At 36.1% G+C, this 17,541-nt stretch overlaps 1 protein-coding gene and 1 long non-coding RNA gene across 2 annotated transcripts; both read right to left on the reverse strand.

Moving 5' to 3' along the window:
- Nucleotides 1-273: 273 nt before the first annotated feature.
- LOC147555730 (uncharacterized) lies at nucleotides 274-2,106 on the reverse strand. Its single transcript, XR_015235063.1, has 3 exons — nucleotides 1,499-2,106; nucleotides 1,103-1,193; nucleotides 274-877 (listed from the first exon to the last, which is right to left on the reverse strand). It is a non-coding gene; the product is annotated as an uncharacterized LOC147555730 (long non-coding RNA).
- Nucleotides 2,107-6,117: 4,011 nt separating this feature from the next.
- On the reverse strand, nucleotides 6,118-16,668 carry UBP14 (ubiquitin-specific protease 14). Its single transcript, XM_086663403.1, has 20 exons — nucleotides 16,330-16,668; nucleotides 16,061-16,232; nucleotides 15,664-15,776; nucleotides 15,201-15,537; nucleotides 14,076-14,170; nucleotides 13,160-13,293; nucleotides 12,969-13,025; nucleotides 12,747-12,824; nucleotides 12,556-12,610; nucleotides 12,436-12,477; nucleotides 11,293-11,373; nucleotides 10,721-10,919; nucleotides 10,589-10,646; nucleotides 10,380-10,502; nucleotides 9,866-9,954; nucleotides 9,660-9,749; nucleotides 7,509-7,676; nucleotides 7,280-7,395; nucleotides 7,035-7,164; nucleotides 6,118-6,510 (listed from the first exon to the last, which is right to left on the reverse strand). Exons 1-20 carry the CDS (start codon nucleotides 16,423-16,425, stop codon nucleotides 6,332-6,334), a joined length of 2,412 nt encoding a protein of 803 aa, XP_086519529.1. The 5' UTR covers nucleotides 16,426-16,668; the 3' UTR covers nucleotides 6,118-6,331.
- Nucleotides 16,669-17,541: the final 873 nt, after the last annotated feature.

Raw genomic sequence — 17,541 nt, forward strand, 5'->3', positions numbered from 1 at the left:
TTCAAATTGTTTGAGAAACAATTGTTGTTATTACCTTGCGCACCTAAACATTATTTACAATGCTGGAAAACTGTCAAAATGCCGGGACAATACCAATAATGCGAAAACATTATACTCAATGTTAGACCACAATCAATAATGAGAGGACATTTCAAAAAATTTATGCCACTGTTTTCTCCAAATTTTAACTTTTTTCACAGAAAGTTATGTCATTTCGTATGCATTCCTAAACATTATGCAAAATGTTTAGGAATGCATCTTACCTTGGTCTGTGATTCAGTCACCTTTAATATTTTTTTGCCTTTTTTACTAGGCCCTGCAATTGTTGTCTCTTCACTAGCCCTCTTTCTAGAGCTAGCTCTTTGTACAACCTATTGTCTTGCTGCTTCTCCTTTTTAAATGTTTTGCACAAAATGATATGTTTGTAAGAGACCCAAAAATGTTGATAACAAAACCAAAATGTTTCTACACAACCCAAAATGTCAAAAACATATCAATTTTTACTCATTAATAACCACAAAATACATCAACACCCCACTAAATGTTAAAACATAAACCAAATTGTCTGACATTGACCAATAACATCACTGTAATAATCAAGTAAAACTCCCAAAAATCATAAACAAAGTACTAAATGTCTCAACATAACCCCAATTTCTGGAACACAACCCAAAATGTTAAAACAAACCATCCATTTCATCAACATTTCAGAGAACAAAAACTGGACTACAAATGCTTCCAAATTGTCCCTTACTACCTTGTGAACTGCTTTCAAATTACATTTGTAATTTAAAGAATTTTTCTTCTTTTGCTCCCTTGGCTCTGTACGTTGAGCCTCCACCATCTGCTCTTTCGATTTGGATGTCGCAGATCGATGCTTCAAACACACAGTAATAGATATGTTAGATCATTCAGCAAAATGGTCACACACGACTACAAATGCTACAACACTGTAAGCTGATGCCAATGGTTTTTAGAACTTTTCACAAAACTCTAGGAATAAGAGTATGAATAAGTGAAGCACCATTTTACAGAATGACAACACACTAGCAATTATGTAAAATGCTTAAAAATTGTTTGAAATATTTATAGAATATCATACCTTTGTCTGTGATGATGTCACATTCATCATTTTCTTGCCTTTTTTACTAGGCCTAGCGGTGGTTGGCTCTTCACTATCTTTTATATGTTTTCTGCACAAATTGAAATGTTTGTAAGATACCCCCACATGTTTGAAACAAACCAAAAATGTTTCTACAAAATGTTCAACACTACACTGAATGCTACATCACTATAAATAATGGCAGATCATTTTGGAATGTATCTACATAATAAGCCTAGGCCAATGATGGTCTACACAATAATGAAAGATCACTAATTGAAGCAAAATTTTAAACAATGACAGCACACTAACAAATATGCCAAACCATTATATGAAATGTCAAAGCACAAACATTAAATACAGGACATGGTCAAAGATGTGTATACAATAAGATACCTTTGCTTGTTTAGGACTAGCAACTTTTTTGCCTTTTTTGCTAGGCCCAGCAGAGGATGGCTCTTCAGCAACCCTCTTCCTAGGGCTAGCCCTCAGTGGAGTCTGTTGTTTTTTAACAGGACCATCTCCTTTCTTTGTGTTTGTTTTCACCATCTTTTGTAATCTGCAAAAGTTGTTATGTTTTGTATTAGACACCCACATGTTTCAAACAAACACAGAATGTATATACACAATCAAAATGTCTTAACATATACTAATTTCTTTTACACAACCATGAATGTTAAAACAAACACCCATAAATGTCACCACAGATACCTAAATGTTAAAACAACCCTAACCTAGAAACTTGATGAAGATTCATAAACACCCAAATGACCTTTCTGTGAAGATGCATGCTTCCGAAATCACAAACAACTATCAAAATGTCTAAACATACTCTAACATTTCTTCAACACAACCCAGAATGATAAAACAAATCATTCACTTCATCAACAAAGACAGACCCCCAAAAATCAAAGACAAAGTACTAAATGTCTCAACAGAAACCTAACTTTCAGATCACAATCCTAAATGTTAAAACAAACCTAACCTACAAGCTTGATGAAGAACCATAAACACCCAAATGCTTCCGAAATCACAAAACACCAACCAAAATGTTTTATCAGAAACTGTAGAGCAACTTAACCCTAAAACTTTTTTGAAAAACAACCCAAAATGTTTTCTCACAAACTCAAGATCAGACTACTGAACTTGAAATAATAAACCCTAATTCTTTGAAAACACCCCCAAATTTTCGAACACCCCTAAAACTGAACCAACAACCCTAAAATATTACCAACAAACACAGATCTGAAACAACAAACCCCAAAAATTTTCCAACAAACCAAATAATTTACCAACAACAGAGAGATGATCAAGAGTTAGAGGAAGAACAGGGACGTACCTGTGTTTGAAAGAGAGAGAAATCGAGAGAGATGCACCAGATTTGTTGAAAGAGAACGAAATAGAGAGAGAAATTGGTAGATCCGGTTGCTTAAAGAGATTCGCCGGTAACGTTTCGAATGAAAGAGGCGTTAATGGCTGTGGTTGTTTCGCTTGAAAAAGAGATAGAGAGAGAGATAGAGAGAGAGATGGACCGGTATGAATGAAGAGAGAGAGTATGATCGAAATAGAGAGAGAGATAGAGATGAATCGTTTTGATGGAAGGAGAGGGTTTAGAGGTTTTCAAGTCAGAGAGAGAGAGAGTGTTTGAATGAAGAGAGAGAGCGCGGAGACCGAGAGAGAAAGAGAGAGGCTGGCATGTGGGCTCGGGTCAAATCAAGTCAGGGAGAGAAAGAGAGAGGCTGTTGTTGGTGGGAAAAGAGTGAGGGACATAAGAGGTAACCATTGCTTTTGGAGGGATAGAGAGGTAATATCACATTTTGGGTTTTTTTTTAGATATTATTCCCTATTGGGTTGGATTTCCTATTTGGGCTCCTTTTTTGGGCCTTAGATTTATCCTCTCAATATAAAACTTGGGAAGCACAACAAAAGGATATTACTGGTAAGTGTGGCTCCCTTTCCTCCTGTTGTGTTGGAAGTTTGGGGTTTTTGGTCTCAAATGGATGCAATTGGATCAGAATTACTCTTGTCGATTTTATTTCAAAATTCATATTAATAAGTATTTAATAATTAATAGTGTTACATCCACAACTAATTGTATATACTTTGAGGATTTCCCTCGGTGATACGAATTTCGCCATAACATAATTTTAGTGAAGATATTGGTCGCTTTCACAAATAAGTGGTGACCACTGACCAAGCCTAGCCATGCACATAAGAACAAAATTTGAAACAATTTTAGCATTCAATAAAAGCTGAAAACAAATAGTACAATAATACTGCCTTCACGTTTCAACTACTTGATAACTAGGCTGAAGAATAGATAAAATAAACAGATAAAATCATACTATCTTTGTGTAGATCAACTATTTTCACTGGCCACCATCGAATGAGACCAAGCTGGTGCGTGACTATTTTTTGAAGCAGAGTGAAATAAAAGTAAGATATGAGGTTGGCAATTTCCATCCACCATGTGCACTCTCACTTGCCAGTCAATCATATATTTCGGTTTGGAGCAGAGAAGGTCCACAATGAAGTTGGACCACCCCCCAAGCCCAATGGATATGGCCGCGAATTAGACTAATTTGTGTAGTACATTCGGAACATTTCCTTTCATTAGAGCTGATCGATTATGTATTAATTAATATTCGATTAATTTGTCCGAGGTTAACGATTGAACACTACTTGAAACTCGAATATATAGATACCAAATCGGATATATCAAGCTAGCATGTCCAGTAAATCATGTGTGGTGTTTGCAACGTCTTCCTAATCATATCGTGAATCTTTTAGATAATCCTGTTAAAGAATTAGAAGGCGTAGTATACATGGATGTGTTGGTTAGATCAAAATTATTAATTTACATATTGGGAATAAGAAACTTTCATCCCATTCAATGTTTCAATACTCAACCGAAGTAGCACTTGGGTGCCAATAAAAAGACTGTTGTAGTTGCTGGATGACGAAATGAGTTTCGGAGATTATTGACCATCCCCAAAGAGGTTATGTCAGTAATACCACTGGTACTGAAACCATTAAAAGAACCCCACAAAATTTATTAGGATAAATAGTATTATCGAATCAAATAGAACAACACATGATTAAACCACAAACAGTATTTATTAGGATAAATGGTATTATTGAAAGAAAGACAGACTCGTATTGCTTACAAGAGTTCGCCCGATTTTGAAAGAACCTTCAGACAAAAAAGGTAAAATAGACAAATAGAACAATAATACTATCTTCATGTTTCAACTACTATGATAACTAGGCCGAGGAATAGACAAAATGAACAGCTAAAATCATACTATCTTTGTGTAGATCAACTATTTTCATTGGCCACCATCGAATGAGACCAGCTAGTGCGGGACTATTTTTAGAAGGAGAGTGAAATAAAAGCCAAATGTGGTTGACGATATCCAGCCACCATGTGCACTCACTTGCCCGTAGATCATATATCATCATGCATTTCTGTTTGGAGCAGGGGAGGTCCACAATCAAGTTAGACCATCCCCCAAGCCCAGTTGATAGTCTATTAGGCTGATCTGTGCAAGCAATATCGAGGCTAGACAATTCGGGAGATTTGCTGTTTGGACCCCCTTTCCTATAATTGACTTGCTGTTTGGACTCCCTTTTTCCAGTGTTGCACTTTGGACTCCCTTTTGACGGAATATTCCGAAAATATTCTGTTTCTAAAGTTATACTTACAAAAATTCCCACTTTACCCTTACACATCAATATTGCAATTTGAAGTCCTTAATTTATTTAACTGTATCTTACTCAAGTAATTGGTCAAAAAAAATAATTTCTCTCCCTCACTTTCTCTCTCTAGCAGTCGGGTACAGTATAAGTGTAATGAGAAGAAACCATCTCAATCTCATTACACTTAATTTTCAAAATTCACCATGGAAGATACATCACAAGTCCCACTTATAATTCTTCAATTAAATCCCAGAAACCAATTCTTGATTCACTACCACCACCAACATCATTATTTCTTTCTCTCTCCTGTTAGTTTAGATGATAATGATGTTAAGATGGATGGTGAGGGGAAGACAATGATAACCTATTTTCTCTCACTAAAACCAGGAAGATGAGGTATCTCACTAGGTTTCATTTTTTTTTTGTTCTCCAATAACTTTTAAGTGCTCTATCTTTATAACCATCTTCATATGGGTCATTCAAACCAGATTTAATTGAACGGAGAAACCAAATCCAGGTTTGATCTTCATCAAACCGGTTCCTACTTCATGATTAATGTTTACCCAAAAAGTTAGGTTCATACATAGAGTTGTAATGGAAATTTGATTTTTTTTTTTTTTTTGTTGAAATAATGGAAATTAGATTGATTTGGAAAATGGGTCCGGTCAGATTTTACATCTTCTACTAAATACACGATTTGTTGTTACCATAGGTCAATTTCCAGAAATCTAGTGGGAAAGCAAAAGAAATGGTGGGTTAAGCAAGTAAAGGGTAAAATAGTAATTTTTCATTTCATGTTGTTTAGAACTGTTATATTTAATAAAAAGGGAGTCCAAAGTGCAACTTTGGAAAAAGGGAGTCCAAACAGCAAGTCAATTATATGAAAGGGGACCCAAACCGCAAATCTCCCAGACAATTCCCATATTCCAAATTTACCGAAACAAAGGACTGTGAGTTGTTATAATGATCCTATTGATAGTGGCACTGTTTAAAGGGATGAGCCCATCTCCGGTGGAGGATTGGCCACGAGTGCTAGCCAATCCCAAGTCTATCACCTAGTCAACTACTTAGCATTCCTGGTCTCCTTTCGCACCCAAACAGATGAAATGAAACACTACTACAGAAGTTCGCTCCCTTTTGTGCTTGGGTTACTTGGGTATAATTAACAAGCTCACTATAAGCTGATTTTGAGCTGAACATGATTAGTTTTTTAACAAGTCTAAACGTCAATAAGCATGAAATGGTCAAAAGGAGTATCACAAATTTGACGCATTTTACACTGACTGCATTCTGGGGACCCAAGCAAGGATAGAGGATTGCATCAAGTAAACAACTGGTACAAGGTTCTTTTGATCAATATCCCACCATTTAAACGAATGCCGAATTTATTTGGTCAAAAGTGCTGCATTTAGAATTTTCAAATTGATCTATAAGTTCACTGGGCAGCTCAAGGGAAAACATCTCACCATCAAATGAGCACGATGAACAGTGGATGTAGGGATTCTGAGTATATTAGTTTGGTGCTTTCTCCTAATTGTTGATTCTCTCGAAGAAATACAAATAACCCATGTCCTTTGGAGGATTATGGGAGGCCCCGACCTTGTCATCATTGAAGATTACCCACCTTCCATCTTTATGCACATGAGCTACGTAATGCCCGCAATGAGTAGAGCTACCAATGTGACTCACCAGTCCGATAAGCTTGTATTCTGCAATACAACGAAAAATATGATTCAGAGCTAAGGAGTTGGGGACAAGATCTTGCTCGGGATAGGACAGGGGCAGGTTTCCAATTCTCACTGATCCGAAGCGACTAACTCATACGAATTTCACCAACAGATATAGTCATGAATAATATTATTTTACACAAAGGGCATAAAGGCACAGACCATACTTTATTAATAAAACTGATCCCTGACTCCGATACTATTCACAAGGAGGTCGGGTGGATCAGCCGATCCCAACTACTTAGTTTCAGTCTCTCAGAGGTGCCCTTCAAGAGGATGATCTAGTTCAACTAACTACATATGGGTCCTCGAAAGATAATCTAACTTCTATGTTTTTGGGAGGACGATCCATCTCAGTAAAGAATACCATCCTCACAATCATTTTGTCCTATAACTTTTAGCACAACAGAAATTGGATGGAACTTTAATAGAAATGAAGTCCTACTTTACGAGAGAGCTAAAACTAAGGAAAAGGCAACAAACAAATTGAAGTCAAATAGACTTACTTCCACCTCCATCAGGTAATCCTTCATCCACAGAACACTTCCCACTGCTGGAAGTAGCATCCATATCTGATGAAGCAGAAGCATTTGGGTTGTTAAATATCCAATCTGTTGCTTTCTCAATATCTCCACCCTGTAAGAATCCAACAACAGACTGAGCAGTTAAGTACTTTCAACCACTAAATTAGAAATTTCTTTGCAATTATTCACTAGGTACTTCAATATTTTGCACAGATAAAAAATCGTACTGATTCCTTCAACGCCTTTAGAGCAAGGTCTTCTTGAAATCCAAAGGAAACCAAAGTATCAACTTTTGATTGATCAATTGATAAGGGAGCAGTATTTGAAATAGGATCATCTATATCTGAAAGCAAAAAAAATATTAGAAATAATTCTTAATACAGAAACAAGGTCTATAATTGGAAGTTTAAATTTTCGCAGATTAACTTATAAATCATGCCATCAGGACCACAATACCTGGATCATCCATGTGTGAGAGCAACCAATTCATCGCCTCCTCCACCCCAGCATTCGAAGTGTTAATAGCAGCCTTCTGGCAGTGACTATAGTTAAATCCCATGTTCGCAAGCTGTGAAACAATGTCGACATTGGGTAAAGGCCCAGACTCTACTTCACTCCCAGCAACTGAAAAACATCGAAGTATATTTATCAGTATCCTCATTGACTGTAATCAGATCATTCTCCATAGTTAACCATCCTCTCTTCCTCGAGAATAATTTCCGAAATGTCTTCGAATTTTTTTCATCAATCATAATAATCGATACGAAGCTTACAGAGGAACACAATGAAGGAAAAAACGTAATAGGAAAATTACCACACCATCGAAAGGGGAAGTAGAGAAGACAAGGACGGAAATATGATAGCAAGGAAATGGAAAGGAGATGGGACAAAGAGAGGAACACAACAAAATATGCACTGCCATCTATCCCTTCTTCTAAATACGCAGAGCACAAGCTTGCTTTTATTTTACATTTTTTACTCGTTTACACCTTTCTTCCATTTGGTTATTGCAGTATATTTTACTTATACAAAAGAAGCATGCATGCTATATTCTTGGAAGAAACTATGATCATATTATCAAAAGCTGACACATGAAAAAAAAAAAAATCAAGTTCAAATTGGTAAGGAGAAAAAAACATATATGACAATGAATGAAGCACTTGAAATCAAATATGGAATACATATCGTGGGCATAGTACTGAAGGTCATCACTCATCATAACATTTTTCCCACAAACTAGCTTGATAAGAAACTTCGTGTAGATCAAGATGGTAATGATAAGAAACTTCGTGTAGATCAAGATGGTATAACTCCTGAGGTCAAAAGCCATGCTCTCCATGTCATAAGTTTAGCAGACTAAAATAGTGCGTCAACGTATAAGCAGTTGGATGACTATATCAGTGCCTACCAGAAGTTATTCATCTTATTTACTTCGGCACATGTTAATCTGTTTTTTCCTTCTGAGTTCTGATCTAATGCGACAACAGAAGCAGAGCAGAATTGTCCTTACATTACCCTATTACAGAGGCAAGACCTGTGGCACTTGCAATCTAAACTACGATTCCCCGATGATTTAGAGTGTTAAGTGCGAGAACAGTGTTTCCTAATCTTTATAAAGAAAGATGTTTTTTTTTCCTTTGCATAATGATCGTTTAAATCTGTTCTCGATTGAGGGCTGGAGGCTCCAGTCCAGAGTTTCTACGCTCGTCTTATATCTCGAAACTGATAACGGTTGCCTTCTCAAACCACTTATCTTCTTTTTTCTTCCTTCTTCGTTCTGCCGATTAAAACCACCATCCATCATCATTAAAGAGAGAAAACATAGACATTGTTGGAGATATTAGAGAGAGAAAACACATCAGTCCCAATCCCTCAAAAGTTCTATTAGAAACTGTTGAAAATCTGAATTCTGAATTACACTAAGGCCAAAGTGAGGAACAAAACATTGTTGGGGCAGTTAATGCTGAGAAAGAGGCAACACCACAATGTTGTCTGAAAGTTGAAACTTGAAACAAAGAACGACCTGGATAAGTTTTCTCACCATGAACAACATCACAAGATCACTATTTTTCACTATGAAGGACATCAATAAAGTCCGCACCTCGAGGTTTAACAAGAACCAAGAGAGGAAGGAGAGTTCCGTCTAAAATTCTCTTCTCCCAACTCTGACGGTGCTTATGGTGGGGAAGAAAGAAGATTAGGATGTGAGGGTGTTTAGGCCCAGGGAACTTCAACCTCTTTCTCAAAAACAGTAGCTTTTCTATGTCCATTTCATTTCTGGACAAAAATATAATGGTTTCAGGACTTCAAAACAAGAAGTAAATGGCCTTCACTTAAAAGCACTGTACGTAACATGTTTTGAGAAACCTTCTCTTTTGGGGCCATGAGAAAAAAGTTCATGATTCATGGCCACACAGTAAGGAGTACCAGAAAAGATGAAAGTACAAGGTAATCAGGTATGATTGGTATGCATTTGCAATTTTGCATTTACATCCATATTTATTACACTACACATGGTCAAATATATAAAACAGAAGTACCATAGCAAATACGAATGTGTGCAGAAAATATTAAACATATCACGAAAATCAAGACCTCTTTACACACCTGTATCTGGTAAAAGCTCTTCTCCTGGCTGAATCCCCTTGCTCCGCATGTGACCAATATCTATAACATCTGGAACATCTATATAGACATCTACAGAATTACAAATATCAAATCAGGAAAAGTGATAAACATAATTCTCAGATAAAATATAACATAACTTAACAAACATTTGCAGGTGGGAAAAAAATAAGCTAAAGAATAGATACCAAGCTTTTTTGGCACCCAGCCTTCCTCCATGACAAACTTCCGCATGTGCAGCACTAGGTAGTCGGGGAATGTTGTCAAACCAGTAGTTCTGCAAGAAAGCATGACAAATCCAAAGCTCTTGTCACCATTTAGATTTGTAAGTCACAATATTTCTGATTTATTGTATTGACTGTTAACTCTGTAGTTTGACAAGATCAGATACTAAATATTTATTTCCAGTCCATTCCCTCAACCTTTAACTGAAAAGGTCTCCGGAGAACAGGAGCTTATGCCTCCAGGTTCGGGTTAAGGAATTCCTCAAGTTTTGGTATTATGCGCCACCGGTAAAGTGATACGAGCAAACAAAGAGATGCACGTCTGGATTTTTTTTACATGGTACCTACTCTTGCACAGATTTGTTACAACTGATTCTTTTTCGTTCTCGAAACCAGTACACTATGCACAGGAAAAACGAATTGTATGAAGTATATTAGCTAATCATCTACTCGTATATGCAATAATCATCAAACTTACTTGATTGCTGTGGTTTTAGCATTCAATGCACTGCTGTGAAATTCATGTACCTCATCTGGAGCTGCAAAGTGTGCTAAGCATGCTTCTAGGGGCACTCTTGGACGTACAATTTCGTCATTTGATCTGAGACAACAATGCAGCCTGAGTATGATTTTCTTAAGATAATTTAAAAAACTGAATACTGCATCCACTTCCTTTCTACTACTTACATTTCTTTTCCTTCCAAAGTTCTTTCTGATTTCAATCTGTGAAAGGCTTCTAGCTGTTCTGAATAATACAATCACGAGACATTAGGAATTATTCTAATCGTGGTTTAATAAGGAATATGACGCAAACCTTACCTTTATTAGTAGCTTCATGTAAAGGTATATTTAGTGAAAGGATGTAGTCAACTCTTTTATTGTAAGCAACTTTTCCCGACGGACATTGAAGTCGCTCTTCAACGCCAAACTTAAAACTCGTAGAGGGGTCAAACTGAGGTTTACCAGCGTTTGCACGCTCAACTTGGTCAAGAAAATGCAGAAAGAACTCCAATGCATCCTAGGAAGAAGTTTGTGACAAATAATGTGTAAGAAAATAGATAAACAAATCATACATTTCCAAGGTACACATGTCGCTTTAAAGATATACAATACATAACATACAATTAAGAATCCTCCCACTCATTGTAGGAAAAAGGAGACATGTAATCAGTACGAAGGTACTTCACTGTCTTCGTAGCAAGTTGCAATCTATGATGCTAGTACAAGAGAATGAAGTACCATGTTTTTTATTAGGCTATAAAAGTTGAAGTAACAACATTTTACATAGTAATAATATTAAGTGAAACAAAAGATGGACATCTAGAAATGCTTAATTTTCATGCTCTGCATGTGTATATCACGCACATATGACTGCGTAAGAAAGACCCTACCTGCTGTCTCATAGTAGAAAACTCAGGATGGCTTGCAGCAATAACTGACTTGAACATGCGAGGGGGTACCCCTTCTTGTTTCTGGAAATGAAAACAAGTATTAAAAGTATTCAATGCACAAAACTTTAAAGAAAAGAACATGCCAATACAACGAGCTAATACAGTGGGAGTCAGTTCTCCTCAATCCTCACCCACTATGGAGGGGATTCCCTATTCAACCACTGAAGGGGGTTTAGATTTATAGCTGGTCGAGGGATTGCCTATTGGTCTTACAGTCAGATACTCAGATCACCCTCCCAACAAAAAGAATTTTGGCAGCCTACAAGTGAAAGTTAAATTGTATAAAGAATCGCTTGTGCATCATTAGGAACCATTGTAATATGACCTTATTTACTAATTAGTTTATTTTATAACTGCGTAGTACATATAATCCTACCATCCTATGCATAATAGAAGTCAGCCTATTTCTCAAAAGTAGTGTCTGAAGTAACTGGAAGGAACATTGGGCTAATGTCTGTTACAGTTCGGTACATCCTTCGGGCAATTTAACTACTGACGGTCAATCCATCAGTCCTCATGCCGTATGAAGATTTTCTGGTTTTTACCATACTATCTCAAAATAGGTTGGCATACAAAGTGATTCTACTCTATTATAAGATTATGAATCTATGATAGAATACAACAGAACATCCAACGCTTATTCCCATAGGAGATGACCTAAATGGCATTACACTGATTTTAATGTCTCATTACGATATGTCAAAATAGAACCTGATTCTTGGTTAAATAGAAAATTGAAATATCACATTAAACGTCTAACATTAATTTGCAGCCCTACTACTAGATATTAGATGCGCTAATGAACCGCCTACAAATATATGATGAATCATGAATTTTTCGGATTTGCAAATTATCCCAGCGTACAAAGAGGTGCTGTAGTTTTAATTTTTTTGTGTGAAGCTAAAATAAAAATCTATAAAAAAAAATTCCTCACTAATCACCACGTACAAGTAAAGCTTGAAGGATGTAAAGAATTAGGTACATAAAAATTGTAGGTCAGGAAATCAGATTGAAACCATTAACTTAGCAAAGAATATGAATTTTAGCAGAAACGGCAGCAGGACAGTTAGCCAGAGAACTTACCATACTTGAAGTAGGTCCTGAAGAATTTGAAACATCTTCCTTCTGGAAGACCAAAATAAATGTTATACTCCTATAAGATAAAGGAAAGGCAAGAAAAAACAATGCTCATAAGTTGTGTACCTCATGTGCCGGAATTGAATATTTACCAGTGAGCAGACCATGCCCAAGTTTCGTCCTATCACAAAATGGCAAAACATTATAAAACTCCACTTTGAAGAACTAAATCTCCAAATTTAATGGCGTGCTCCAAAGATATATATAAATGAACAATAAGTAAAACAAGCAGAAGATTGTAATAATAAGTTACTAACAACTGCATATTCAAATCCAACGTGGGATCAGCGGGAGCAGACTCAAAAGCCTCTTTCAAAGTCAGGTTCTTGTAATACCTGGTACAAGAACCACACCCATAAAATTAACAATAGAAAATTAGAAACAACATCCAAACCAAATATAGGCTTCTTGGTGCAAAAGAAAGTGTTGAGTTGAGACCGTGAACAGAAAGAATGTCAAACAGCAAAATTTATACTGACCGTGAGCTGAAAGAATTTGTTGAGAATACCACTTGCATTGTTGAGGCCAAATAGCAACTTTAAGAAACACAATGCATAAACAATCAAACAAACAAGAAAATAAAATCAGATAAAAACAAAGAAGACTACATTTATCTTGCATAAAAAACAGTATAGCAAATCCCATCAGCATCCTAAATGACAAGCTTTACCTATTTCCGAGATTAACAAGTCCTGTATAACCCGGTCCAAATAATGGTTCCACTTCCTGCCCACTTTCTTGTATGCGGTTCCAGTCAAAATTAGTATTCTGATCAAGCTCTCTTTCTGCTGTTGTCATTTCGGTCTGAAACACAAATCCTAGTTATCTTCTCTTGCAGAAGAAAATTGAATACTAATAAAACAACGGAATTAACAAAAAATTGTATAATCTGAATACAAGAGGACTTGAGGAGACAATATTGAATAACCAAAAACGGAAATAAAACAAGTTACGCTCTAACATTGTGTAGATATTGCACTTAGGGTTTTAGTCAACTTCACATCTGATACTTGCACATAATAACGTCAGATGGTGTACATAAATCATAAATGGTGTACATAAATCATGAATGTTGTACATAAATCATAAATGTTGTGTGCAATTTAACATAATCAAATCGGGAAATAATGTTGGTGTACATAAATGTTGTATGTATGAGTATACTGTCCTCATGTTGTATGTATGACTTATATACACTTAAGTAGACAACGTCTAGAACTTGTGCTGTCACTTTTAAGGTTAGAAAATGTTAGCAAGGTAGTTCCTAGAACAGGTAAGTCTTAAACTAGAATCCATGAATTTAAGTTCTAAATTTTTTTGGTCAACTGAAGTTGGACATGCATGTTAAAGTAGTTAATTGAGATTTTGTATTTCAGATGCCTATGTTTAATCATCACAGATGTGGTCTGTTGTTTTTGTCCATTTCCCTGAATATTTTTTTCTTTCACTTGCCATTATAAATCCTCCTCTCATTTTTCATAAGCCAATTCTATGCCCTAAAATATGCGTGTATATGTTCATACGAAAATATTGATGCTAAGAGAAAAAAAAGGAAAGGGAAAGAAATAATGAAGTCGCAGACTAACCTTCTTCAATGATGAAAAATCAATTCCAAAAAATGCCAAATGCTGAGCTAATAGTGGATCCTCAACACTTTCGTCCTCCGCGTAAGAGAACACATCTGAACTGCCACAATAGTTTATTAGATCTAAGGTTCTCAGAATTAGCTACTGAGAAATAAAGAGGGACAATCATAAATCTAACCGTATGTATATATTTGGACAAGACTTTACGACGTTCTCTATAAACTGTACTAAGTTATTCGACTAAATAATTGAAATTTGAATTGCAATATACGAGAATTGACATCACAGCCAGGCTTATCACATTACGCACTCCTAATTCTTCATTACATTATAAGCTTTAAAAAACGGAACTAAATTTTACTAAGTACTAATACGAACCATCACTGGTATTTTACAGCTTGAGAGTTGAGAGTAGAAGATACTAAATGCTCCATGGCGTATGACTACATGAGCTTGAGGCCAACCAAATCCTTACATGAGATCAGCACTACCAGATTGACATTAAACAGAATTTCCCTACATTACGTTGTCCTCCGCGGATGGAATATGTTTTCTCATCTAATAAGCTATTTCAAATAGACCGGGGGCCATTCAAATAAGAACTTGTTTCTGTATATTCACTGGTGCTGGGATCTGGAATTTAATCGAACTCTTCAATTCTTCAGCAGTTAACGTACTAAAACACTAATTTGCAGATTAGAGTATGATTGTGGCAAAATGGCTGCATTGACAGCATCATCAAAGAGTAATAGCTCCTCTACTCATATAATATGATATGATATATGTTATAAAGCATTGTACCAAGCCATCGCAGTAGCAGTTAGTAAATATTTATAACTTCTGACTTTGGTAATAGTCCAAATTGATAAACACAATTATATCACCTATTATTGCAAATTAAAAGGTATATAATTATGGGGGTTTTGGGGGAAATACTATCAGATAAGAAATTATAACAAGAACAAATGCCAACACCCTGCCCCTACAGAGCTAGACAAAATGGACTTAGCCGACAATCTTTTTGGAACGAGGAGTAGCTAACCTACAATTGATAAAGGAAGATATGTGAAGTGAGAATTATTTTACAGAAAAATGACCGCTGCCGCAGATATATGAAGGCATTACCTGCTCCTTCCAAATCAGCCGTTATAGTTCCAAGCTTTACAGCAAGTGGGTAGTTTGTTTCTTTGTAATGTTCAACTGCGTGGTTGTTTCCCCCAGTTCCATCCCAGTTTCTTCTTCCACAGAAAATCATTCCATCGGTTAAATTTAGCCAAAGATTTTCTGTCTTGTCACATTTGCAGCATTGCCAACCAGATGGAGGGACTACAACACCATTGTTGATTTGTTGCAGATCCATAGCATATACGCTGACTTGCTTCTTATCAGCTGTCCAAGATGCTACTTGCTCTTTTCGTTCAGCACCCTCATCCCTCAATATAGTATCAACGGCTAACCTAACCTAAACCACCCAAAAGAAGATGTAAATTACATATTTAAAGACAAAGTTCGTTTCAAAAGAAAAAATCGGTTGCTATTCTTAACCAGTACGATGTCTGCTGAAATGACAAATTTCAAAGTAGTATACCTTTTCTGGCAGCTCTACTGATGGAAACGGGAGGGTAATATAATCAGGCAATATAACAATCTCGTAAGTTAGTTCATACTCCGGTTCATTGTTGTCAAATCCGCCATCAGTTCCTACATAGAAAATCATGTTCAGAACTATATCAAGAACTTAAACTACAATTTACAAGTATAAATTTAATCTACTGTTCACAGTAACATGAAGTCAAATTGTTGCCATAATGTCTTCGTTCTGATCGACACGATTATCATGTAGTCTAAACTAGGTTAGAGCAGAAATATATTGATATGATAGTATTGCTGATTTACATAACTAGCATATAAAGAACTGAAATTGGAGCTAAATTTTAACTAGAATGATTAAGAAAAATCCTAAAATTTGAAGCTTAAAGAAATACCTATGGCTAAAAGTGTTGGTTTCTTAAGAGGTCTATCTTCAGGAACCTGTTTTCTCGTTTGTTTAATATGCAAATAAACTGGATTTCCAGTCTTCTCATAATTCCAACCAACGCAATCTTTACCAAACGCAAGAAATGAACTCATATCGACGAACAATCCACCTTCCGATTTCTGAGAAAAACCTCAAAAAAAAAATTATCATATCAGATTTAAACAAGTTACTGATCTGGAAATTGTAAGTGCATGAAAGAAAAAAAAAATTTGTTACCGGAGTATCAAAAGATAAGCAACATTCTTGTTTGTAAATGCGATTAGTTGGTTCTGGAATTCGAACACGAGATAGATTCGATCGAAGAAGCTCCATTGGAGTTAAGTTTAGGGTTTTTAGAGAGAGAAAATGATGAGAGAGTTTGAGAGAGAGAGAGAAAGGGGTTTCGAAGTTGGAGGGTTTTCTGATGAGAAGAAAAGTTTTTAGGAGGGAATATGTTCTTTGCCCTAGGATACGGCAAGAGCGGAATGATCGGAGGTTTAGCTCCTGGTTTTTGTTACTGGAGATAATATTGGGCCAAATAGAGTTAAAATTCAAGTTTTGGGCCTAGAATTACCCAATGGAAATTTTATGTGGGGGGTGGGGTGGGGGGGGGGGGGGGTGTGGGGGGGGGGGGGGGGGTGGGGGGTTTATAGACACTTACTATTTTCTACTTTTTTTTTTTTTTTTTGTTGCAAAATTACTATTTCTACTTGCTCCACTTATATCTTTTTTTTGAGAAATCGACTACAATCTACATTAGTCGTTACAAGACATTGTTACATCATGAAGATATGATGAGCACGATAACCGCCTAAGTTTTAAACCATAATGAAAGAGGCCTAAAGTTACGAACAAAATAATAAAAGATATATAATTTCTTCGTAGAACGTGTAGTTTAGAGTCTAAGTGATTTTTTGAATATGGTATCTTTTGCATCATGATTATCAAATATGTAATTTTATTGGAATTTTTCAAAAAACATTTAGATTTCTATTTTTTAGGAACACCTCAAAAAAATGAAAGAAAATGCACTCAAAATAATAAAATTATTAAAAAAATTATAGCTCAGCAAAAAAAAACTCATTTAGCAATTAAACAAAAAAGGACAGAAACCAACAATTGTAGGAGGACAATGGGACTTGAACCCGGGTCAATTCCTCGGAAGCCCATGACTATTATTAGTAGATCTAACTGGCTTTTCAAGTTATGTTATATGTCGTTACCTATATACAAAAAAAACACCTTTAGAAGAAATGGGTCCCCGCTATGGTGGGGGCCAGGTCGGATGCCCTGCCCGCCCCCCTCCACCTCAGCCACGACTATGGTGCAAACTAAGTCTGTGAACAAGGATCAATGAATGCATTCCCGACCCCGTCATTCCAAAGGCTCCACGTGAAATTAAAATTTGGAGCCCTACGACCTTTCAGAAGATGTATCGTGCCAACTAAG

Source organism: Eschscholzia californica, unplaced genomic scaffold (genome assembly GCF_041429995.1).
Source record: "Eschscholzia californica isolate CP2 unplaced genomic scaffold, dmEscCali1.0.p SCAF_2, whole genome shotgun sequence".
NCBI lineage: Eukaryota > Viridiplantae > Streptophyta > Magnoliopsida > Ranunculales > Papaveraceae > Eschscholzia > Eschscholzia californica.

Bases quoted from the DNA above. Each gene is read 5' to 3' on its own strand.
- UBP14 (XM_086663403.1), bottom strand. From the start codon at position 16,425: ATGGAGCTTCTTCGATCGAATCTATCTCGTGTTCGAATTCCAGAACCA. The intron at 13,026-13,159 runs GTAAAGCTTGTC...TGTTTCTTAAAG, and splicing joins CTTGTTAATCTCGGAAATAG to TTGCTATTTGGCCTCAACAA. The intron at 12,825-12,968 runs GTCAGTATAAAT...TTCTTGTACCAG, and splicing joins ACAAATTCTTTCAGCTCACG to GTATTACAAGAACCTGACTT.